Source organism: Daphnia pulex, chromosome 5 (assembly GCF_021134715.1).
Source record: "Daphnia pulex isolate KAP4 chromosome 5, ASM2113471v1".
NCBI classification, from domain to species: Eukaryota; Metazoa; Arthropoda; class Branchiopoda; order Diplostraca; family Daphniidae; genus Daphnia; species Daphnia pulex.
Window position 1 is genome coordinate 1,750,457 of NC_060021.1, and position 22,981 is coordinate 1,773,437.

General features: G+C 39.9%; 6 protein-coding genes and 2 long non-coding RNA genes across 9 annotated transcripts; 2 read left to right on the top strand and 6 right to left on the bottom strand.

Annotated features, from left to right (window-relative positions):
* Positions 1-1,724: 1,724 nt before the first annotated feature.
* LOC124193633 lies at positions 1,725-6,227 on the bottom strand. Of its 2 annotated transcripts, none has more exons than XM_046587551.1 (5): positions 5,747-6,227; positions 5,387-5,678; positions 4,846-5,304; positions 3,913-4,791; positions 1,725-3,851 (listed from the first exon to the last, which is right to left on the bottom strand). In XM_046587551.1, exons 1-5 carry the CDS (start codon positions 5,918-5,920, stop codon positions 1,858-1,860), a joined length of 3,798 nt encoding a protein of 1,265 aa, XP_046443507.1. In that variant the 5' UTR covers positions 5,921-6,227; the 3' UTR covers positions 1,725-1,857. The 2 variants fall into 2 exon arrangements, with proteins under 2 accessions (XP_046443507.1, XP_046443508.1); XM_046587552.1 differs by having other exon boundaries at positions 3,913-4,782; positions 5,747-6,187.
* Positions 6,228-6,517: 290 nt separating this feature from the next.
* Positions 6,518-7,130, bottom strand: LOC124193547 (histone H3.3-like). The gene has a single exon (XM_046587426.1). The coding sequence runs from the start codon at positions 7,119-7,121 to the stop codon at positions 6,663-6,665; it is 459 nt and encodes a 152-aa protein (XP_046443382.1). The 5' UTR covers positions 7,122-7,130; the 3' UTR covers positions 6,518-6,662.
* A 706-nt stretch (positions 7,131-7,836) lies between these two features.
* Positions 7,837-8,755, bottom strand: LOC124193665. The gene is made up of 3 exons (XM_046587587.1): positions 8,544-8,755; positions 8,267-8,472; positions 7,837-8,187 (listed from the first exon to the last, which is right to left on the bottom strand). Exons 1-3 carry the CDS (start codon positions 8,624-8,626, stop codon positions 7,940-7,942), a joined length of 537 nt encoding a protein of 178 aa, XP_046443543.1. The 5' UTR covers positions 8,627-8,755; the 3' UTR covers positions 7,837-7,939.
* Positions 8,756-9,405: 650 nt separating this feature from the next.
* On the bottom strand, positions 9,406-12,091 carry LOC124193664 (probable 4-coumarate--CoA ligase 3). The gene is made up of 10 exons (XM_046587586.1): positions 12,059-12,091; positions 11,717-11,989; positions 11,449-11,656; positions 11,164-11,363; positions 11,044-11,095; positions 10,871-10,966; positions 10,641-10,795; positions 10,403-10,577; positions 10,004-10,335; positions 9,406-9,933 (listed from the first exon to the last, which is right to left on the bottom strand). Exons 2-10 carry the CDS (start codon positions 11,978-11,980, stop codon positions 9,637-9,639), a joined length of 1,779 nt encoding a protein of 592 aa, XP_046443542.1. The 5' UTR covers positions 11,981-11,989; positions 12,059-12,091; the 3' UTR covers positions 9,406-9,636.
* A 2,175-nt stretch (positions 12,092-14,266) lies between these two features.
* LOC124193676 lies at positions 14,267-18,023 on the top strand. Its single transcript, XM_046587596.1, has 4 exons — positions 14,267-14,607; positions 14,743-15,146; positions 15,205-16,718; positions 16,798-18,023. The coding sequence occupies exons 1-4, from the start codon at positions 14,470-14,472 to the stop codon at positions 17,844-17,846; spliced, it is 3,105 nt and encodes a 1,034-aa protein (XP_046443552.1). The 5' UTR covers positions 14,267-14,469; the 3' UTR covers positions 17,847-18,023.
* A 617-nt stretch (positions 18,024-18,640) lies between these two features.
* Positions 18,641-19,415, bottom strand: LOC124193582. Its single transcript, XR_006874314.1, has 3 exons — positions 19,328-19,415; positions 19,086-19,240; positions 18,641-18,962 (listed from the first exon to the last, which is right to left on the bottom strand). It is a non-coding gene; the product is annotated as an uncharacterized LOC124193582 (long non-coding RNA).
* On the top strand, positions 18,702-19,451 carry LOC124193581. Its single transcript, XR_006874313.1, has 4 exons — positions 18,702-18,800; positions 18,876-18,972; positions 19,079-19,231; positions 19,320-19,451. It is a non-coding gene; the product is annotated as an uncharacterized LOC124193581 (long non-coding RNA).
* An 865-nt stretch (positions 19,452-20,316) lies between these two features.
* On the bottom strand, positions 20,317-20,876 carry LOC124193739. Its single transcript, XM_046587707.1, has 2 exons — positions 20,609-20,876; positions 20,317-20,519 (listed from the first exon to the last, which is right to left on the bottom strand). The coding sequence occupies exons 1-2, from the start codon at positions 20,869-20,871 to the stop codon at positions 20,324-20,326; spliced, it is 459 nt and encodes a 152-aa protein (XP_046443663.1). The 5' UTR covers positions 20,872-20,876; the 3' UTR covers positions 20,317-20,323.
* Positions 20,877-22,981: the final 2,105 nt, after the last annotated feature.

The window sequence follows — 22,981 nt, forward strand, 5'->3', positions numbered from 1 at the left end:
CCGTGTACCGATTTTTGGTCGTGCCGGATTCTCTCTCTCTCTCTCTCTCTCTCTCGAGGGCGGCTATGGTACGACATGCGCATTGGTCGCATTCATCCGTCTACTACACATTCAAAGTGCATTAACGGAAATGTACTATTTATGCACCGATCAACTGTCGACTGTGACTAACACGACGTGAATTGAATTGATTCCATTCCTAGCTCACAATTTCTTATTCGGTACATCTTCCAAACCATTCTTTTCCGCCAAAAGTCAAAATTGATATATTTTATTTTTGAAATCGGCCGAGAGAGTTGGATAGGTCTGTACTAGTCTATAGAATTTTGAAACTGTAGTAATATAGTAATATTAATGTAGTAATATATACGAAATATACAAAGCACATTATAATACAAATATGATTATCGCCGCCGTGTCCAACTGTCGATCGCTAAATAGACTAGCCTAGACATCAATTAAATTGGGGTATGATCGATGAACGACTTTTGATACCAAAAAGAATCGGTCCAGTATAAATTAGAACCTTGAGTAGAACTTGTTGGAGCCCTTTCTCTTCATTTTTCTAATTTTGGGAGATGTTGGCTTTTGGATGAATTTCGGAATCAGTGAAATAAAACCGTTCCCATCAAATATGTAATAAGAAAACTAGTCCAGATTTTCTAAAGAAATTTCCATTTTTAATCTTGGTCTTTCGGGCAGGGGACAACAAGTCCAGAGGTAGTCGTATTTAAATTACTGTTTCTAAATACGTGTGTAAATAGCTAATGAGATACAACAACAACAACCTCATCGAGCGTTGACGGCCTTTCTTTTAATCATGTCGCAAACTGGATTCCTTCAAACTGGGAATGTGGTACGTACAGAAATTCAAACTGGGACAGCACCTTATTTTATTTCATATTAGCATCACCTTTGAATGGTTCCCGGTGAAAAGGGTTATCCGGCATAACCGTCCAGCACTCTACTGAATGAGCTACGAGACCTCTTATTAGGATTACTTTTTGAAACTATTTGTATTTCGCAATAAAAAGTATATTTATGTCTAACAGAAATAGGAAAAGCGAGCCTCAGATTGATTTCAAAATTCAAGAAAGACCATATCAGCTGTCACCATCAGCGACCGCCAGTTCTGGTCTTTATCTGTCCCAATGTCCTTTAATTTTTCTAGAAAATCCTATGACGAAAAGTACATTTAAAATTTTTAGTAATTCGAGTAGTTGAAAAATTCAGCCTCAAAAACAAAAATTAAAATAAATTGGCCGCGCAGGTAACACGAGCACGTCTAACAGGGTTAGACGCCGGTTCCCGGTGGAAGGGGTTATGCCAAGCGCTGGTTCCCGGTTCCTGGTCCTCGGAAGGGCTATAGCGCTCCAGGGCATAACCGTCCAGCACTCTACTGAATGAGCTACTTATTAGGATTAGTTTTTTGAACTATTTATATTTCACAATACAAATTATTTCTCTCTTTATTATCTACGGAATGGAAAAGCGAGTCTTAGATTGATTTTGAAATTCAAGAGAAACCATCAGCGACCGCAAGTTGTCTTTATATGTCCTAATGTCCTTTAAATTTTCCAGACAATCATATGACGCAAAGTACATTCAAAACTGCGGAAAAGAAGGAAGAAGAAAAGTTACCTCAAGGGCTGAACTAAAAATTTGTTGGTTCCGTTTTTACTTTGTTTGTTATAAAAATTAAATAAAAAAAATTCCTTGACTAATTGAATATCATGTCTGGTATATTATTTGCCATTACTTTTACGTGAAAAGTCGGCTTCCGGATCAAAAAGTAATCAACACGGTGACAACAATAAAATAAAAACAAATCACGTTATAAGAGTTCTACTGGAATCATTAATTGTTTTCGTCGAGTTCTGATCTTGACCGTTCGATTAGGCAGCGATGGAGACTTCTTATTTCCTCCAATTGAATTTGAGAGCTGCACAAACTAGCACAATTTTCTTGTTCTGAACTGGACGAGTTTGACGACGAATGCAAAGTTGATTCTTTGGCTTTAATCATCTTCAGTCGATTGATGCGTTGTTCCAGTAAAAGACAGAAAGCTTCTCGACTATAACGGCATGAAGCGGCCATTTGGCGCGCTTTGGGAGACGATACAATTTTTGAAACCAAATGATTCTCCTGCCATTTTTGAGAAGCAGAGCAAATGCAACGTACAAAAGGCAACAAGAACTGTTGATCACCCAGCCAAAGTAGAAAAATCATGACATCAACCAAACAATTGCGGATTTCTTCCTTTGCAGATTTGACAAGTCCACTAAGGTTTCGGGTTACAACCTGTAGAGCGATTTGGCGGAGCAGGTACAAACATGTGGCGGATTCTTTAAGGACCGACTCTTGGTTGACATTTGCTTGATGGATATTCACTAAAAGACGAGCCAATAGCAAGGACAGTTCGACAGATTTAATGGGAGACAATTTGGCAAAAAGTGGAGAAAACAGGTCCGGACCCTTTTGAGAAGAACTTGGGCATTTTGTTTCCTTACTGATGTAAAGTTCAACGCAATTGCCGAAATCAGCATAAATTTTCTCTTGCGAAGAATCGGGTGCTGAATCCAACAGGGAATGATGAATGTCTTTCACCCACACTTCGAAAAGCACATCCAGTGTGATGGTGGCAAAGGAGGAAAATTCTGGTATCAGACGACTGATGAGATCAGGAGAGCGCAAAATGATTTCAGCGAAGATGTTCTTGCTTTCGGTCGATTCTCCCAATGACGTTTGATGGACGAGCGAGTGCACTAAATCGCGATTTTTGAGCCAAACAAAACATTTCAAAACATTGAGGATTTTCTGACAGCAAACTTTTGCAACGAATTCTCTGTCGAACTGAATCAGCATACGGCAAAGTTCCACGAAGAGTTCATTCGCTCTCGGATGTAGGTCATGTTCGAATCCAATTAGTTTTCCAACATCAAGAATAAGATCGCAGAGCCGCTCAAATGTCAAATTGAAGACAATCAACCCCATTAACAAGACACGTTGTGAATTGGCCAGATCCTTTATCGTCTCCATTCGCAATACGAGGTACATATACGAAGCCAACGATGATTGCAATGCGGAATTATGGCGAAAGATTCTGTCGTCGGCTTGAAGTTCCACATTTTCATCCGCTGGCGAGTCGATTTCAGGTAAAAATTTAACCTCCAGCAGCTGTGCGATTCTAGCATCCAGTAAAGTGCAGATTGAACTTTTTCCTAGTTCAGAGAAGGTGGTAAGGTCGTCCAGGATGTTTGGCGATAATAAAATTGAGTCTAAAAGATTATTTCTATGGATTATGTCATACACCGGAGGAAGAGTTATCTTATCGGTCAGCATCTGAAGTATGTTCGGGTCATCGAATTCGACGAAAATCTTGAAGAGGGGGGCGGTCAGGTTCCACATGGAACTGCAAGAATGAAGATCGCCAGTGGCGACAATTTCATAAAGTTGCCGGAAGAGTTGCTGGCAGGACGGAATAGCTTTCAACATGAGGTAGAAGTGGAAATGATTTGTTTGAAAATCGATGATTAAAAGGCATTGCCGGTAAACTTCTAATCTTCTGAATAGAATGACAAATGATTCAATCCTCTCCTGATCAGCTGTTGTAGGGTCCCTCTCCATGGTGACGATCAAGTAGAAGAAAGAGCTGATGTAGCAGTCACTAAGCATGTTAGTCTGATGGAGCTTAGTTATGATGCCGGAAATACGATCAGCTACCATTCGGGCCCCTTCCAAACAATTACTGTCAAAAAAGTACAGGCCAAGGTAGGAAAAGTAGACGAGTCGCCGAAAAATGTGAAGAGGAGTGATGAGCTCCATTATCAAATCGCCACAGGTGTTCCAACCTGTGAAAACCAAAGAGAATTAGAAATATTCTTAAGTCGATTAGTATCGATAATCGCTTACCACTGACTCTGGACTCGAAGTCAGCAATCGCCTTGGCAACCTTTTCATCACGGATCCCTTCTAAGAATAAATTAGGAATTCCACTCGGGAGAGATTCTGTATTCGTTGAATGAAGGGGGATAGCAGTACCCATCGACTCCAGCAGATCAAGCCCCTCTTGCTTGGCTTTCAGTTCAACGCACAGTTCTAAAAGTCGGCTAGTCCGCTGATTTGTTGTCGGAGAAGGACAAGGATCCATCCAAACTAGCAAGGGCTCCTTCACAGAGAAAGAGATGACGTGCTTCAAGGTAAAGACTAGCCCATCTCGGGAAAAGGAATCATTCGAAACTTCCAGTATTCGAGGTAGTTTTTGTTCCATGTAGTCAAGAACGGCGTCTAGTTGGTAGCGGCAGGCATGTCGGATTGACTGAATTCGAGGTTGAATGATCAGCAGGGAATGGAAGTACATTTTCTTATTGACTTCGACGTTCGGTTCACTTGCAACACACGTGATGTGATCTATGTTGCCAACAAGTTGAGTTCGCGCATCCAGTTGAAGTTGTTTAGTAAGTGGTAAGCTCTCGTCGGACCTAATCCACTCATTGATTTGAAAAACCCGTTCGCTCCAATCGGTAGTTTGCTCCCAATCGATGCAATGATGGAGATTATCGTCGGCCAGTTGAGAAACAACAGCAAGATGAACGTCCAAATAACTTATGGACCGGAATACGTGAGACATTAGGCGATCGCGTCCTCTGAGTTGTGCGAAGGAAAGTCCATTGTCGTATTTTTCTTGCAATGGAAAGAGGAGGAAGTGTTCCTCTTCTTCTGGATTAATCAAATTATTTGCTTGTAGATTGCAGTTGTCCGAATGAGGTAATGTGGTATCGTCTATACGTTCTGAGAAGTCAAATTTTAGAGAATGAAATACAAAACGCACTAAAACAGAAATACCTGAATCATTGGAAATGTTGTTAGGAGCAGAAAGGCTGAAGTTTTCACTTTGGCTCGGGGTATCGAAATGGCAGGATATTTCATTAGTATCTGATTCAAAACCTTCTGTTGCTTCCACTTTGACGGGCTTTTTGGAATACGAGGAAGGAGATGACCATGAAACGAGTTCCTCGTTTATCTCGTTGAAAGCTTTGATGAAAGCGGGGAATTCAAGCGGAGCAGTATCGATTTCCACGGCGTCTTTCCAGATAAGATGAAAAACCATGGCTAACCACCACCCATCAGAGATAGCCTCTAATTCATTGTAACAATCTTCAAAAAAGGCAACACACGAGAAGTAACGATCGTTGTCTCGTTCAAACTGAAAGCTCTGTTTTTGGCCTTCATGTTCAACATTAATTTTCCCTCCTGAATAACCACCTACCACAGGAATTTTTAACACTAATACACCAAATGTACCTGCATGCACGAAAAAAAAAAAAAAAAAGATTGAAACACAATTTTAAAGGAAAAGAGTATTGGTAAAATACTAAAATATGACCTGGTTGTTTCTCAGATTCACAATGGAGTTTAGCATGCTGACCACGGTCAACAATCACCAGTTTGCGTAGATGGATATCAACCATTTTTGTAGGGCCGTCAATCTTGAATCCCAGTAAATTTTCAGTAACAATTGAAACAAGGTAAGGAGCAGCAGAATGCATAAAGTTGCCTGACATCGTCTTGATTTTTGTTTCATTGATATGCAGTGTACTTCCTGACGAGTGATTCATGATGTCCAAACCTTGTGTTCTTTCAGCATGTTCCGCAATTCTTTTTAGAGTTTTGAGGTTCTAATTTCAGTAAATGAAAAACAAATATAGGGTAATTGAAAATGGGTAAAATTATATCTGCTTGCTACCTGATATGAAACAGGAACTGAGACATCAGCACCAATTTCATTAACATAAAATGATTTGATCGTAAGTGATGGTCCTGGGAAACACAGTTGGAATCCCCACGAGAATTTCTCACATACATCTTTCCTTCGAAGTTCAAGAGCATTAATAAGTCGTTTTCTGTCTACGACACTCATGGTTGATTTGATAATCTCCACTGAATCAGTCTAACTAATTGTTGATTAACGTAACACACGTACTAAAACAATCAATGCTGTCTATAGTCTCTATACCCATAACCCATAACAGCCTTCGGCCTGTCGGGTTAATAAGCGTTAACTGCATAAAATTTGCCTCCGAAAATCGTTCTAGAAACGTACTAATGAAACATTACTGCAGCTGCAGACGACTAAAAAGTAAACAGGCTAAAAAAGCAAGCTTTTTAAAAAAAAACTCAGCAAACCTGAAACTATGCTGAAACCATTCCTCCTTCATGCTGAAACTAATAATAATAATAGCACGTTGGGGATTATTGAAATAAAACAAAAACACCTTTATAGTGGCATTCATTTAATGCATAATAAAATTTTTTATAGATTTTTATCTGCTCTAACAGTAATGTGGAGGGCCTAAGGCCTCAGGGTGAGTGCTTACAGACAAAATCAGTTTTTGGATTATTAACTGCATGGATCAGAAACAAGATTGTGTATTTGCCGTTTTATCGTATTAGTGCCTCTACAACATGAAACTAAAATCTCCGGCGAACTCTTGTCAACGACCAGCAGTCTTTTTTCTTTAAGTCCCTTGGGATATTTCAGAACATTAATTATAATAGACCAAGAGGGAGCAATTCCTTTCTGAATTAACTGGTGGCCCTGAAAAGGGCCGTTGTTTTTGTTTGGTAATAGTCTTAAGATTGGTAAAGGGGTTTTTGATCTTCTATCCTCGTATACGTCGTGCTAACTGGATGTCTTTCGGCATGATGGTGACACGACTTGCATGAAGAGCACACAAATTGGTGTCTTCGAATAAGCCCACCAAATAAGCCTCACCAGCCTCTTGCAAGGTGCCAATGGCACCGCTCTGAAATTGCAAGTTCAACTTGAATTCATTGGAGATTTCGCGAACAAGTCGTTGAAACCGAACTTTTGGAATGAGAAGATGGGTCGAATTTTGGTAGCGACGTATCTCCTTCAACGCAAGGGCACCTGGACGATAACGCTCCTTCTTCTTCTTCGCACCACCTTCTTTCATTGTCTTCCGGGCAGTAATCTTCGATCCTTTTCCTCCAAGTCTCTTCCGGGCTAGATGGGCCTGCTGCTGGGCAGCTGCAATTTGGGCCGCAGCCGCCGCCGCACCGCCAGTCGATTTACGAGCAGTCTGCTTTACACGAACCATTCTGATCAATTGAATACACTTAAACGTGTTTTGCACGTGGGGGTTCGTTAATGTAGGGGGACTGCGGACGTTTCAGAATGTCTTGATTATGATTGGCTGATAGCCACTAATGCCAAGGGCAGGAAGAAACAGGGGGGTTTGAGAAAATAATATAATTAAATATCGGGAATTAAAGTCATTGAAGTTGATGAGATTATTATTTTATTATTATTTTAATTGCTAAAATGCTAATATCTATCGATATGCAAAACGTTACGTTATAGGGATAAAATTTCTTTCCTGTGAAACTCAATTTCAGTCTATTTGGCAAACAAAAACTCTCCGTTGAAAACAAAGTAAAAAAGTAAACAAAACAATTCGGTAATACCCCATTGGTAATAATGAATATATCGCGCATTATTTTGAATTATTATGTTTATAACATAATTAGATGATTAAATATGCAAATCTCCTAAATGCTTAGCAACGCAGTCGCTGGAGTGAAGGGGTTTTCCCAACCTTGTTCCGTTCTAGTTTATGTCATCTTTTCCCCATGCTGTTCATATAATTATTTGTTTTTCTCTGTTGTAAACCTCAGTTTTTCTTATTTTTGATTTGTTTCTTGCCAGGGCGCTATTAGCAGATGGATGAACTCAGCATGTACACCACCAGTGCTTTAAAGTTAAAGGTAAATCCAATTTGATTTAACGGAAATATAATTTCAAAAGACAGGCCCTTAAAATCAAATGCCAAGTATATTTGACATACAAAACATAAGGCAATCTCATTATAAGCTCATTTTGAAGTACAGCATGCTCAACAGCCATGACACCTGGCATTCAGGTGTTATCAAATACGTAGGCAATCCAGCCCTGAATTTGCACTAGAGCTTGATCTGCTGCCACACTCATGGCTTCCTCCGTCACAGTATGATTTTCCACCTGGGCAAAGATTTCTGTTGCTTCAGTCAAAATGGTCCGAACTGCTTCAACCCTTTTTTTGAAATTAGTAAATGTGCAATGGCCGGCCTTGAAAGTCCGTTCTGCTAGCAGCAACATCGAGGCGTGCATTTCGTACAATGTTACTCCTGATATTTTAAGGAAATTTAGTGGGTTTAATGAATCAGGGCGTTTGTATCAAAACTGTAGCTAGATGATTTAACTCGCCTCTGATTCGAGTTAGACCTGGCTCAATAATATTGGCCACAGCGAGTAATTGGCGACAGACGGACACTTTTCGTTCCAGCTGTTCCGTCGCCAAAATGTTGAGTAAGAAACATTCCTCTCCGATGTCGTATGATTGACTTAGCCCAGTCTCGCTCATAAATAGTGAATGATTGGCATGAAGTAGGGCGACGTATTGGCCAAAGAATCTGTAAAATTCAATGCGATAATCCAGGTGAAAAGGAGCTGCATTTTACTAGACGAATTTACTAATCATTACTTATCGTTATCAGTGGGTCCGAGTGTTTCAAATTCCTCTTTGATTGCGTCGACCATTTGGGTAACAACTGCAGGCCGATTCATGATGTAGATGCACTTTTAACTCTTAAATGTAAATATGAATTCACGTTCACGGGTTATTTGCGGTGCTGATTCACGGACTACAACTGCCCAACTGTTGATTTCATGACGGCACAGCAAGGTCTAACTGTTTTCAACTTTCCCTCCCGTGTCTTTAGTAGAGCTATGCGTCAAGATTTTTGCTCAAACAATGTCACATGATCACTTTGTTTGCCAATGTGTTGGTTCAGGGCTTTCTTTATATTTTTATTTTTCAGCGTGTACTCGGAAAGCGCGCTCATGCGTGTACATCATCTGTTGTTTTATAAATACGGCGCACGGACGATCCCCTAGACGATTTTTACCACTTTCTTTTCGTCACGTAGCTCCTTGTTGCTATTTTTAGGGTCACGCGCTTTCCCATATGTGTGTGTAATTGACACACGCCTGTCTCTTTTGTTGCAATCATCTTTACAACAAAAAAGCCATCGTCAATTAGCCATTCCTATTTGACGACTTGGTAAACATGTTGAAGTCTTTATGACTTGTCTAAATGTGGTTTTAGATTTATTGGTATTTTAGAAATGTACAAGTGCAAAATTAGAAAATCAAAAATTCAGATGGAAATATTTTTAGTTAGGCAGCCTTTGATGATGGAAGACGTCGATGCACTTATTTTTTCTTTCACTTCTTACTTGGCTTGGCTTGGCTTTAGTCATCATTATCGAAAAAACATTATTCTAATTTATTTCAGCTATTTGTTAGTGTGTGTAAGATTCAGGTTTTTACTCGGATAGCCTTTGTTAAATTTAACCATTTGTATTTACAGGTAAGTATCACATATGTAATTTTTATACAGTTTTTTTTTAAATCCCTCGCATAGTTATTTAGGTGTACGAAATGTTTTGATGAGAATAATAATAGTTTTAAACGGAGGTTTTTTACAGGTGTCATTTGATGAGGCCCGCCATAAACCTCGCAATAGGTAATATGTAGCGTGAGCAAAGTTGTGCAATCAAAATGCTGCAACTCGTTTACTTGCCAGAGTTATTGGCATACTGGACTCTCAATTCTCGTCGGAGAATCTTGCCCATGTTGTTCCTGGGGATTGACGAGCAAAACTCGATGCCGCCCTTGATTTGCTTGTGGGCCGACACCTTGGCGTCGATGAAGGCGTGGATGTCGAAATCGCTGACCGATTCCATTCCGGGCTTCTTGACGACGTAAGCCCTGGGCAGTTCTCCGGCTCGTTCATCAGGGATACCAATGACAGCTGCCTCCTTGATAGCCGGATGTGTGGTAAGGATTTCTTCCAGTTCAGCAGGAGCGACCTAATTTAAATATGAATTGTAAATACCAATTGAATAGGACATTCTATAGGTAACGTCGTTGTGAATGTACCTGGAAGGCTTTCACTTTGATGAGCTCCTTGAGCCGGTCAACGATGAAAAAGTGGCCGTCTTCGTCGTAGTGGCCGACATCGCCAGTGCGGAGCCATCCGTCAGCTCCGATCATCTCGTCGGTGGCTTTCTGGTTTTTGTAGTAGCCCTTCATGACTTGCGGGCCAGTGACGAAAAGTTCTCCATCCTCGTAAGGACCCAAGGCCCTCTGGCCAGTTTCCAGGTCCATCACCTTGGCCTGAGTTCTGGAAAACAGCGCGCCGCAAGAGCCCAATTTCTTGTTGCCCAGTGGACTCATCATCACTCCGGGCGACATTTCAGTCAGTCCGTATGCTATAAGATTTAAAAAAAATTCGTAAGCACCTTGCAAACTAAATTAATCTTTGCCATTTCTATTTACCTTCTTGGAAGCTGATTGGATTTTTAAATCGTTCCAGGAGTTTCATAGCCGCTGGAGCACCGAGAGGCGCCGCACCACAGAAAATGGTGTGGACTCGGCTGTAGGATTCGGCCTTCAATGCGGGAAGGTTTGTCAAAAGTGACACCAAAGGCGGCACCAAGTGCAAGTAAGTCGGCTAGAAATCGACACAGTTGTTAGTAAAAACAAGAGCGATTAATTTATTAAGTGAATTTTCTACCTGGTGGTCGTCGATGGCTTTCAGGAAAGTTGGCACGTCGAAACGGGGTAGAGTCACCAGTTTGGATCCGCTCTCAACTGCGGAGAGCAGCAATCCGACCATGCCGTAAGAATGGAAGAACGGCAGCAAACCGATGTAAGTCTCCTGATGGGTTGCTGTTAACATCAAACAAAACATGTAAATATTTGCTTGAACTTTTGATAACATTTTTATCATGCGATTGACATTACCTGTGGCAGGTCGGTTGTTTGTGCCCTCGGGGTGCAGGTACTGCTGCACGTTTTTGCCAACAGTCGAGTGAGTCAGCATAACATTTTTCGGCAATCCTGTAATTCATTTTGAATTGATATTTTAGAAAAAAATTGGTCGTGTTGTTATATATTATTCAGAATGTCAAACATACCAGAAGTGCCGCTAGAGTGGGGAAGAATGAAAATATCTTTGTTGATGTCGATCTATTTTGATTGAAAAATTCAAATGTTATTTTTAGGTGCAAGCTTAAATGGAAGCAGATAAGACTAACGTCGATAGTGTCGTTAAACATGTCGGCAGAATCCTGCATCATATCTTGATAGGAAACGCAGCCCTCCTGGGTCGGACCCAACAAAATGACGCGCTGGATGGTCGGACAAAGCTGGGCAACTGCTTTCAGCGTTTCGGTCATCTCAGCAACTCCGAAAAGAGCCGTGGCTCCAACCAGAGTCATCTGTCTAGCGATTTCATCTTTATAAACAAATGAAGAAAAATTGAACCAATTAAATTTCATTCAAACTAAAATGATTATTTTTTTTTTTATTTTTGATCTTACCTGGAGTGTAGGCAGGGTTGACGAGAGCGACGGGCATGCCAGCACCAGCGGATCCGAACACGGCGATAGGAAATTCAGGAACATTAGGAGAAACAATGCCCATAACGTCGCCCTTTTTGAATCCCATACGGGTCAATGCGCTACCGAAGCGACGGACAGCTTGACTCATCGTGTTGTAAGTGTATCGACGTCCGGAAACACCGCATTCCTATTCCAAATAATTAATTATTAAACATTAAAACGATTTAAGGCAAAAACTATGACGTACCAATGCGACTTTGTCCGGCCAACGGGCAGCGCTTTCAAAGAATTTTTGGGTTAGTGTCATGTCGTGGAATGCGCAGTCGGCGTACGGCGATGTAACAATGTTGTTCTCGTAGGTTTTGATCTCCGGTTTGACCTTTGGCGATGAAGAGGCGATGGCGGATCCCAGTGCGGAATTCTGGCTGCTGATGGAAGCAGCCGGGCAGATATTTGTCTGGTTGGCCAGCAGCAGGGCTCGCCGCAGTGAAGATCTTAGATGCATCGACATTTTGTTGGGCTAAAAGAATTGAATTTTTCGTTAATAATAATTTTGAATTCCAATTTAGGTGAAATTCTTTTGACTTACCTTGTTCTTGTTGGTTCGACTCGGTTGCACAGTTGCACTGAATGAAGGTAATGGTTGGCTGGCTATTTATACAGGGACGTTGATGTAGACACCAACTGGGAAAATCCAACGTTTTGTCTTACGAGTCGCACTATCTCTCACCGGTGTCTGTGTACACGCGGGGTAAAACCTTAAAAATGTTTTTATCTGCTCTGACGACTATAGTGGGACGTATTATTTTTGTATTTAGTGTCCTTGATGGGAGCTTGTAGGTTAACTTAAATGTATTGACTTAAAAGATAGCGCTAGAGACACGAGCCTTTTGTTATCAGGGAAGCAGAGTCTCTTGAGGCAATGGAGGATTCTATACTTAGCTGAAATAGTTTAATCTTGTTATGTTTTCTCCATTTTTGGGTGGGGCGAAGGCGGGAATAATACTTTGGGATTTTATAAGATCGCATTGTATACACTGCAAGTCGCATTAAACTTTACATAGCTTATCGAAGTAGATTAAATGAATCCAAGTCACAGCTAGGCACTAGTAGAAGTTTCATAAATTATGTGATGCTGATGTCATAGAGGTCAGTTGGAGGAGGGAACCAGTATGTCAATAGACGGGCCCATTTTCTTTTTAAATACGTCACTTAAATTTGGTCTATAGACCCTACTGTAACCGATTTGACGTGATGGCCAGCACTTGTATATTGTTTCAGTTACAAAATGGCCTTTGAAGTCAACTGGTGCCAAAAATTAGTGGATGAATGGAATCAGCCGGTGTGTATTGGTTCCGTTTAGGTGAACGCTAAACGACAATTCACGCCAACAGTGAAGCTCAAAACAAAATTTAAATAGCCGCCTTCAATTCAATCAAAACGACTCTGGCTAGATAGCAGAAAATGTAGTTCACATTAGTTTTTTATTATGCAATCCCAAATTTGTAAAAATTTTGAATCCTACAAACTGGCTTATAGTAACAGTCTCAGATTTTCAGGAAAGTCGACATTGATAAGGGACAGTTTAATTTAATTAAAATAATGATCAGGATTTGTTTCATTTTTTTGTTTAAAGGTCACTTCAAGGATAGTTTGTATAAACTCACGCGATTATACTTTCAAAAATTGAATAAGCACACGATCAATTATCGAGCGATAAGTAAAATAAACGTAAAGTGTATATAGTGCATTAGTACAATCTACAACTAATACGATGCGTATAGGTAAATGAACAAAGTGTATAGAGATCAATAACGTCATGAGATAGGGGGTAAAACCAGAGTGATTTTGTATTGATACAATTGCTTTGTTTACTATACTATCAGCATGCAGTAGTGCATAGTGCACTGGGAAAACCGGATAATGTCAATATTTTATATTAGGTATCGCACTTTGTTCATCCAAATTTTCCCAACGTGGCTCTCGTCCTTTTCGAACTTATTAACAAGACCTTTGATTGTCTAAATTATAGATTGGCTGGTTCTATTTTCATTCAGTCGATCTGTCTCTGTTTCAAGGTTGTCTTCTGTCTGAATAAATAATTTTCTGCCATAATTTTCCAATTTAATAAAAAAATTTAGGGAATGTTCTGCTTTTATTTAGGCCCTTTAAAAATGTCACGGGCGAGTTTTGCGGGAGTTTCACACTTTCACGTTCCTGCGGCTGATCAGTGGTGAAGTTTTGAGGAGCTGGCTTTTCCTTCTTAATACATGCACTGTCGTCACGAGACTGACACACATGGATTCAAAGGGTAACATTTATGCAGGATTGAAGGTGATCCTTTTACCAGCAGAGCTTTTACCGCAGAGCTTTCGCCGATTTTCTAGAATGATTGGTATATTTATAACGCTTATGCAGTTCTGTACGTGAAAAACTGAAAATATGTAGGCTATAATAAAATAATAAATATATCTTGACACTCTGTTTTCGTATTAAAATAATCGAAAGAAGATATCTTTTCAATCAATTGCTGCGTGAAAAAAGGGGGTCTTGAAATTAAATGAATTAACCGGAATTCAAGCGGAATATTGCTGCTCGTGAATCACAGGATAAAAAAATAACAAATAAAAAAAATAGTGTCTTCGTCTTACAGTAAAGCTTTTAGAAATAAAATAAAAGTAAACTAACTAACTTGGCGGATTTTTGAACTGCCAACATTTTTAAAAAGTTGTTCCTCGCAATCACTAGGTGACGCTGACCTCCATATTTGACCTTCGAAGAAAGGAGGAAGGGACAAGGGAGATTCAAATTTAAAGAATTGATGGGAGAGACGTGAAGCTGACCTAAGCTTCCGTCAACGTTTGTAAGACGTTCACTAAACGTTGAAACAGTAAAAGCAAGAGCTGGCCCAAGCTCTCCAGCCAAGATTAAGCTGTTTTCTTTGTCGTATTCATATTATATGTTTATTTCCGTTGAGTTGGAGTTATCAATGAGGTCAAAATGATCACTGCAGTAAGATGTAAGATTCACCAACGTAATATTAGTGAACATTATTATCCCTTTGGTAACACAAGAATTCGAAATGTGTTGAAAGATTTCAACTGTAAAATGAGTGGGGATTCTACTGAAGCAACAAAGGTAACATTATTTGATAATGTGTATTAATTCACAGCATAGGTGCCTAATTATGTGCCTAATTGTATTGTGTTTATCTCCATCTTGACCTCTTGACTTTCAGATAATTTTGTTATCTTCTTGCTTTGATATTATTAGGTACTCTTCTTAGGATGTGGTGACCTCAGGAATGCATTCCAAGCAACAACTGCAAAACACCTACAAGTCTTGGACATTCATGTGAATGATGTCCATCCAGCAGTTCTTGCTCGCAATATCATCATTTTGAAAATTATTTCAGCCCCTGATTTCAATCCGAATGACATTGAAGATATTTCTTTCCTGTGGGATGTCTGGTACAACATGGATTGGCCTGAAGTGACACGGAAGAGGTTTCTTTCAGTCATAAAGGACCTGTTGGATAACAAATTGCCAGATGAGGTTGTTATTCCTAAAAGAACGGACATTGAAATGTTTATGGCATTGTGGGAGACCTGGCAGTCTGTTTCTTCAACTACAGTTTTTGAATCTAAAATTCTTTTAAAGAAAGTCAAGAAACAAAGGTAAACAGTACTGTTAAACTATTATTTAGATTGGTTTCTCATTCTTTGTAATATTTAGAAAGGAGCTACTGTTTCAGACGTCTTGCAACAGTAACCCGGAAGACCTGGCCGAAACGAAAGCTGTTGCGCTTAAGAAATTAGTCGAAGGACTTCAAGTAGGAAGTGTTGACTTAGAAAATTCCGTTTGGGAAACAATTCACGAAGAAGCTCGAAGTTGTTTTAACAAAGGCAGTTGCCGTCTTCAAAAAGATGTTTCGATTGTTTGTGTCAATCCAACATTGCTAGACTCGACAACCCTCAATTGGGGACCAACGTTATGCCGATCGCTTCCTTTTGATGGCTACCTACCGCTAACCGAAGAAGAGCTAAACACGTCACATGAAAACGGAATCCTGCTTCGCTCCTGCCAAAAAATACTCAAGACCCTTGTCCATTCTTACCGAAGTCGTGCCGGATTCATTAAAATGTTTTTCCATTTGGGGGATGCTCTGGAATTTTGCTACACTGATACCAACAAGTTTGACGTCATCGACAGCACTATTTTTGTCGAAGGCACCGGATTGGGAAATTTAATCATGGCATGTAGCCAAAGAATGTCGGATAAACCTGGATCGATGTTTTTAACAGAAATTGTGACAGATAGCTTCGAGTGTGCTTCAGCTGTAAAAGAATTGATCGAAAAATCGCTTTGCGCTCCGTTGAGCCTCATTCCTACCATTTACGGATTGCGACTGGTAAATCACGTCGAACTAGGAGACGCTTCACACCATCTCTGCTGGCAAAAAGTAGCCCCATTCCAGAATATCACTATGGGTTCTTCACCTGTAATAAAGAAATGCTTGGAAAAGCTAGCTGAGAAGTGTTATTGTGTCTCGTTTCCTTATCATGAAGACATGGAAGAAGCTGAAGGTTGGGAGCTGTTGGTCTATACGCCGCTAACATTGGTGTATGTCTGCAGTTCAATGTTCCATCGTCTTGGGAATGGACCTTGGTTACAAGATGTTTTCAACCTGAAACATTCTTTCTGTTTTGACCTAACAAAACGAACTCTAACTGATTGGATGCAAGGAAAGAAGATCACCAAGTACCTATCTCGCTTCAAGTTGAATCCCTTGGACAAAACTGCAGCCCATACCAAACTGACCGGAGCCAATATGCTTCGATTGATCCTGCTTCCAAAAACTTTCGTTTCCGAGTTTTTGAACAAAATGAAGAAAGGCTGGGTAGATGTTTCTACACCACTTGTGCATTTCATCGACAACTTTCAGCTTCAAGTAAACCGACCCGCAATTGGAATAAAGGAAATTTGCGTTTCATTTTTCTTGATCCCGAATCACGGACTGAAAAAGACTCACACTGCTATCGTCGTGGATCCACAGTTTTTGAAGCATTATTTTACGTTAGGATCTATGGAATCCATGCAAGAAGAGGAATTGAATCTACCTTATCCATTCGAAATAAGTAAAGCTCAACTTCCGTCGTCCAACACGCAAATGAAGGTTCTTAGCTGCATTGAGACTGAGGATCAGTACGCACTCGATATTGAGCTTGAAGTCGGTAGCGATATTTCGAGTAAGTTAATTTGTGTATACATTTGATTTTCTTATTTGTGTATTTGTTGCTAATCTGTTAAATATTTTTGATTATGCAGCATTGCTGGTGGATCCTAGTGAAAATCCTCCCTGCGAGTCTTTCCACGAAATCACTCTATCCCTGATAAACCCCTCAAGAAAGGAACCGTTGAAGCTGTTCTTTCCATTTCCGGTCATTCTTATGGAAGAGCCCCATGCTGTCGTTCGCGAATATCGTTACCTCGATTTGGTGTTGATGAAAGCCATGTTTGAGCCGTGGCCCATCGATTTCTCCGGTCGTTGCAAAATGGATGTTAGAAATTGGAAGCCCTGGGTAGAGAAATCAGTTGAACGCTCCTCAACCGCCCTACCTGTGAAATCTTTAAAGCGCCATCTCGACAGTCAGTTTCCCTCATGTTGGTGCGACATTCATCCTTCTCTGCCATACGATTCCGCTTTGTCACGTGTTCGGCGTCTAATTCGCGAATTGTATTCGAGTCCCAAAGAATTCGTTTCCGTTGGTTTTAATCAACAATGGTACCATCTTCGACTCCACCGACCCATTGTCACCTCCCCGGATGGCCAACCAATTTTGCTTGTATCAGCTTATGACGACATGGTCGTTGATCAGGCTGTGACCTCCTTAATGAGTATGGATCCGACAGAGGCTGGACTAGGTTATATTGCAGGTCTGGTGAAGGGTTCTTTTCTACGAGTGTTTCCCGATTCGTATATTAAACATGTTGGAAAAAAAGGATTCAGTTTCTCTGTCGGTAGTGAAGAATTCCAGTTATTTCGTTTGCTCCTGCGTCTTAACTCCAATATTGAACCCAACACCTGGCAGAAGAACAATATTCCTATGGTGCCCTTCAGCCCGTGGATTATCACGTTCCTTTCGCCACTCTACCTGACTGATCCTCCCTTGGCGAGATATTTTGGCGATCATGCTTCTTCCTGTGGATTCCCTTGTGATGAACCGCATGCGGATGACCGGAAATGCTGTGCCGCCTGCAAGAAAACATCTGAAAACTTGAAGGTTTGCGCTCGCTGCCGTTCTGCTTCTTATTGCAACGCCGACTGTCAACGTGCTGACTGGCCAAAACACAAAGCTGTCTGCAAAAGTTTGTAACTTCCACGAGTTTGATTTAACTTCAAAGAAACCCCAAAAATCCCATTTTTCTACTCTGTTTAAATGTTGAGGCACCTGCTACTGCCAGGCATTTGCCATTCAGAATTGTTTGCTTTTTCCCTAAAATTTGTGTTCTGGTTTTGTGTTTTGGTTTAAATACAATTGATTACAGTTCTACTCGTTTCTATCTTTTCACAAAACCAAACACTCAACACCGCTTAACACCATGACAGTGCTGGTTGCGGTTGTTATTTTAATTCGCTTTAATTGATCAAAGTTTTGACTTTGACTTGATATAATACTGACCAGATCGTTCGGTTATCGGGAGCACTTAATCGAGTTATAGATGATAGCATCAACATCCTTCTTGGAAGGTAATGAACCTAACCATGTATTGCCCCCGTTCTGTTGTGGTGTCGAGGTAAAATTGGTTTAAATTGGCAATATAAGTAAGAATATTGTTTTCGTAGCATACAGCTGGATTATTTTCACTTATCTTCATCCTGTGCATGTGTGTACTGTAGGGAGTGCATTGAACTGCGTTTATAGCCGACAGATGTTATTATTTTTTTATAATAAACTCTTATAAGTTGAATTCCATGTAAAACCTTAAAATAGAAAGCGAGCTTTTGTGGTGTATGAAAGCACGTTTTGCATAGATGCGAGTTCTGTCAGTCGTTTGTTGTGTATAAAGGTTACCGGAAAAAGGAAAAGAGAAAGTAAGCGACCACGGATCGCAATAATTTTGTTGTTGTTGTTAGCCTTTGTTGGAGGAGATGAATGCAACGGAGTCATCCACAAGATGGCCTTGTATTTTCGGCATCCTCTCATTTTCTACAACAAAACAACAGTCACGTCTGTTCTTTCATTCGAGATGGACGCTACTGCGCTTCTCCTGAATTCGCCCGTGGCATGGGCTCTTGTTACCGTGTCAACTGCATATATCTTCTTCAGGTGGGCTTCGTTCTCAACGAACTTGTTGTCTCAGTTTTCTGATAATAAACATTTGTTTTTCAAATTATCGGCAAGGTATGTGACGTCGTCCTTTACGTATTTCTCCGATCAAGGCATTCCCGGCCCCAAGCCTTTTCCCCTTGTTGGTAATATGTGGGGAATCTGGAAAGCGGTAAAATAAATTTAATTCATATAATTCTGTTTAATTTTAAAATATTTTCTTGTAAATGCAACTCTTGAACTTATATAGTATACTGTTTAAAATTTTTAAAATCAAGAATTTACCGAAATATGATCAAGAGATAGTAACAAAATATGGCTGATGATGTTTCGGTTACTTTGATGGATCTCTTCCGAACTTGTGGATAACAGACGCTGACGTAATCAAGTCCGTCTTTGTGAAGGATTTTGGCCACTTTGTCAATCGCAGAGTACGTAACCTATAGACGCAATTATGGACGTTTAAAATTTCAATAATATATTTGTCAGTTTACAAGTTACAATATTTTGTTTCTTTAGAATTTCACCTTCAAAAGCAAAGTGGTACGGAAATTCCTCACTTTGATGAGAGATCAGGATTGGAAGGACGTTCGTTCCTCGATTACACCAGCATTCACTACAGGCAAAATCAAGCGTATGTATGTGGTATGTAAAAAGTTGCTTTAAGCGCAAATACATCAATGCAATTATTAATTTTTAAGTGAAAGGCATTTGGTTTTCAAGGACAATATCCTGCCCCGAGGAAAGAGAACCCCGCGCCACCCCTTTGTCCCCCCCTTAGTTTCTTCCTTCGTCTCTTCTTTCCATTCTTCCCTTGGGGCAGGAAATGGCGATATTTTTTCGTAAACACGGTAGGGACGGTTACAAAAAAATTCATAATAAAAAAACTACAATGATTATCGAGGGGAAATAAGTCTTAAAAGATTACCTGATAACTAAGGAATGTAGCTATCTAATTAAGAATAGCAACTGAAGACAACTTAAATGGGAAAATTAAAAACTAAAACTAAAACGGGCGAAACTCCATAAGCCGCCATGCAAGACATTTTACTTTTACGTGTCCAATCGATTTTTCACAATTTCAGCAAACTGGCAACTTCGGACGTTAGCCAACTCTATTAGCTGTCAAAACTAAATTATTTTTATTTCTTATCACAATTCTAATACATTTTCTCATTTTTAAATTTTTTTTTCTATTTTTTTTATAGCAAAAATTATTATTTCTGAGAAGGGTTTTTACAACAAATATAAAATTATAGTAATAAAAAAGCTCATGAAAAAATTTCGTGTTGCAATTTGTTCCCGGTCAAAAATTATCTTGACTCCACTAGTAGCAGATCAACATCGCTCACATTCAAGGGAAATGAAATAAACATAAATTGTGATGGGTACTTCTTGCTCAAGTCTAGGAAGTAGAAAGGGACATTTAAAAAAATAAGAGCATATTATATCTTCTGAATCAAGGATTTTTTGACGCAAGAGGGACATGTTTAGAAAAAATGTTATTCTTGGCCACTCTTTCATTACTTCACTGTTCGTCTCCAAGTGCAGCAGTTGCTGCTACACTTGTATTCGCCAAGATGAGTCACGACAGCTTGCAAAAGGTATTCGTGGTCCGGCTCAATTTCCTTCTCAGCGGACTGCCAAACTTCCGTAAAGCAAAGGGGCGCCTCATTTTTCTCGCCGTTGGAAAAGCGTTGGAGACAAATCACAAAGACACTAATTTGTAAAAAACAAAAACAAACAAAAAAAACAACAGAAATAAACATTTAAAAAAAATCGCCTTCAATTAAAAAGGGTAAACAAACCGAGGCCACGACACAACAGTCTTCTTCATGACGGCTTCTCCATGAGCATATTTAAAACACTCCCAGTCTTTAATGTTCTCGTCCGCCAAATACTCTGCCAAAAAGTCACCGAGGGTATAGCCTCTCAAAGTCATTGGTAGAGGCCATATAACCATAGTTTGTAGAGTCACAGTCTTCATATCCGCACCTGCAACACAAATCAGCGTTGACAAAAACTTGTAACAAAACTCTAGACCATTCAAAGTTTTAAAAGCGAGGCACATCTTTACGTTAACAAATGGAACTCTAAACAATCGAAAAACTAACCAAAATAAGTCAAAACGGAGAATGAATAAGAACGACGTCCTTTAGAAAACGACGTTTTGACGTATGACGCCCTCAAAATATTGTGACAAACCGGGCTTGACTTCGTTTGGCAGAGCTTCGGCAAAGTAATTGTAAAGTTCGAGAAAAAAATCACCAGCGTCCTGCTGCTCTTCACCAACAAATCTCCCATTCACAAGATAAAGATGACCTATAAAATGACTGCCGCCGACAACATAAATAAAGAGAAAAGGAAATTTTTTTTAAAGGCTACCAACAACAACAACTACTAGACAATGCAGTCTGCAGCAATGACACAAATTAGCAAACGAAAAAATAAAATATTGAAACAAAAAAAAACCTCGAAAATGGCAAGTAAAAATATAAAAAACAACAACAATAAAACAAAATACCTATGTAGCATATCCACCAGCTTTCCCTCCATAGCGTTATTGGCGCTCTTCAACATCAATTGCTGAAACAAATCAATGACGGGGAGCAGCGGCCGCTCGGTAACAGTTGCGAGAACTGCTTGCAGCTCCAAACATACGTCCTTCAATGAAAAGAGAGCCCGCAATACCGCGTTGACGTAGCAGCAATTACCAACATTGCGGAACTTTAAAAATAAAGCAGCCCGTTTCGACCAGTACAACTCAAAACAATATAAATTAGCATACCACAAACATGATATCTCGGCATGCCAATAACAAATAACTTTTTTTTTGTTAAAAAGGCTTACCCGAGTGGCTCGTCCGTCTCCTCCAGCGGTGACCACGACGTTTCCTCAACATCAAATTGATAATAAAAGAATTTGCACCAAATCGTGTGGCATCGCGGCTTAAAAGGTACATACATCGCATCAGCCTTTCTCTGTGACTCGCAGACCGTGTGCAGGGGACAAATCAACGACATTGTATAGCCCACTTTTTATAATTGGTTGCCAAATAAAAAAAATTAAAAATTAAATTACCAATTAGTTTACATAAAGTTTAACATTTTCTCTACACTTGAAACGAACCACAATGCAACCCAAAACAAAATTACTTGCACAACAAAAATAACTACCACACTAGAACCAACTAGACGTCGTCGGAGCTATGATGGGGTTCCTCGGGTTCGTGTTCCTTTTAATTGCCGCCTGTTCCATGTAGTATGAATAGTGTTCCACAATGCCTCTTCGGAACAGAGCTTGCGCCAACTTAAAATTGGCCATTTGGTTGGCATCCCATTTTGATGTTGTGCTGATTGATTCAACACAACAAACTGAAATAAAATAAATTTTAACTTTTACATTCAAACACAATATTTAAAAAATTACTCACCACGAGTAATAGAAATAACACACTTGAAAAAGCATGTGTTATTGTATTTCCAATTATGTTCTGTTATGGAAGGAACAATATTTTTTTTCTCAGTTCTTGAATCATTGTCGATTTCGCTGACCCGTAATTGAAGCCGCCAGGAACAGCATTACGCTCAAAATCCACGGAGTTTTGTGCCAAATGGAAGTTTGGCCCACAACTGAATTAAAAAAAAAACACGTAGATTAATAATTTGGAGAAAAATTAATTTTTAAAAAATTACCCCCACTCGCGTGTCATGTAGCCACGTTAAATCAGTTTGTTGACTATTCTTGACGCACAAACATTTTTCGCATCATCTTTGACACGGCTTTCGCAAGAAACATCTAGCTCTTCAAAACCTTAAAAGAGAAGAAAAAATTAATACATTTTATGAGGCAGCAAAGATTTGTAAGACATGAAATACGCGATGAAATGAAAAACAGCTTACCTGGTATTGTAAGCGACACACGATGAAGTCTGGTTTCTCCGGCTGTGTGTCGCTGTGTACTGGGGTCCCATTTTTAGGTAGGAGTAGAGAAACGCAAATAAATTCTCCCTGATGTTGTCGCTTACTCCAGTAGTGCGCGGTTGCATCACTTGTTGTGGAGGAGGATCAGGCATCACTTGTTGATCAGGAGCTGTGGCCGATGCTGTTTCAACCACACCGTAAATGGGTAAATGTTGTATATTCTGATCCAAATCCGGTGCAGCAATGGCGGGCAGATCG

Bases quoted from the DNA above. Each gene is read 5' to 3' on its own strand.
- LOC124193633 (XM_046587551.1), bottom strand. From the start codon at position 5,920: ATGAGTGTCGTAGACAGAAAACGACTTATTAATGCTCTTGAACTTCGA. The intron at 5,679-5,746 runs GTAGCAAGCAGA...TACTGAAATTAG, and splicing joins CAGTTCCTGTTTCATATCAG to AACCTCAAAACTCTAAAAAG. The intron at 3,852-3,912 runs GTAAGCGATTAT...TGGTTTTCACAG, and splicing joins CTTCGAGTCCAGAGTCAGTG to GTTGGAACACCTGTGGCGAT.
- LOC124193676 (XM_046587596.1), top strand. From the start codon at position 14,470: ATGATCACTGCAGTAAGATGTAAGATTCACCAACGTAATATTAGTGAA. The intron at 15,147-15,204 runs GTAAACAGTACT...TGTAATATTTAG, and splicing joins AAGAAAGTCAAGAAACAAAG to AAAGGAGCTACTGTTTCAGA. The intron at 16,719-16,797 runs GTAAGTTAATTT...TTGATTATGCAG, and splicing joins AGTCGGTAGCGATATTTCGA to CATTGCTGGTGGATCCTAGT.
- LOC124193739 (XM_046587707.1), bottom strand. From the start codon at position 20,871: ATGTGCCTCGCTTTTAAAACTTTGAATGGTCTAGAGTTTTGTTACAAG. The intron at 20,520-20,608 runs GTTTGTTTACCC...TTTACAAATTAG, and splicing joins ACTGTTGTGTCGTGGCCTCG to TGTCTTTGTGATTTGTCTCC.
- LOC124193547 (XM_046587426.1), bottom strand. From the start codon at position 7,121: ATGGTTCGTGTAAAGCAGACTGCTCGTAAATCGACTGGCGGTGCGGCG.
- LOC124193665 (XM_046587587.1), bottom strand. From the start codon at position 8,626: ATGAATCGGCCTGCAGTTGTTACCCAAATGGTCGACGCAATCAAAGAG. The intron at 8,473-8,543 runs GTAATGATTAGT...TGAATTTTACAG, and splicing joins GGACCCACTGATAACGATAA to ATTCTTTGGCCAATACGTCG. The intron at 8,188-8,266 runs GCGAGTTAAATC...TTAAAATATCAG, and splicing joins AGGTCTAACTCGAATCAGAG to GAGTAACATTGTACGAAATG.
- LOC124193664 (XM_046587586.1), bottom strand. From the start codon at position 11,980: ATGTCGATGCATCTAAGATCTTCACTGCGGCGAGCCCTGCTGCTGGCC. The intron at 10,967-11,043 runs GTATGTTTGACA...AATGAATTACAG, and splicing joins CCACTCTAGCGGCACTTCTG to GATTGCCGAAAAATGTTATG. The intron at 10,336-10,402 runs GTAAATAGAAAT...TAAATCTTATAG, and splicing joins TCCAATCAGCTTCCAAGAAG to CATACGGACTGACTGAAATG.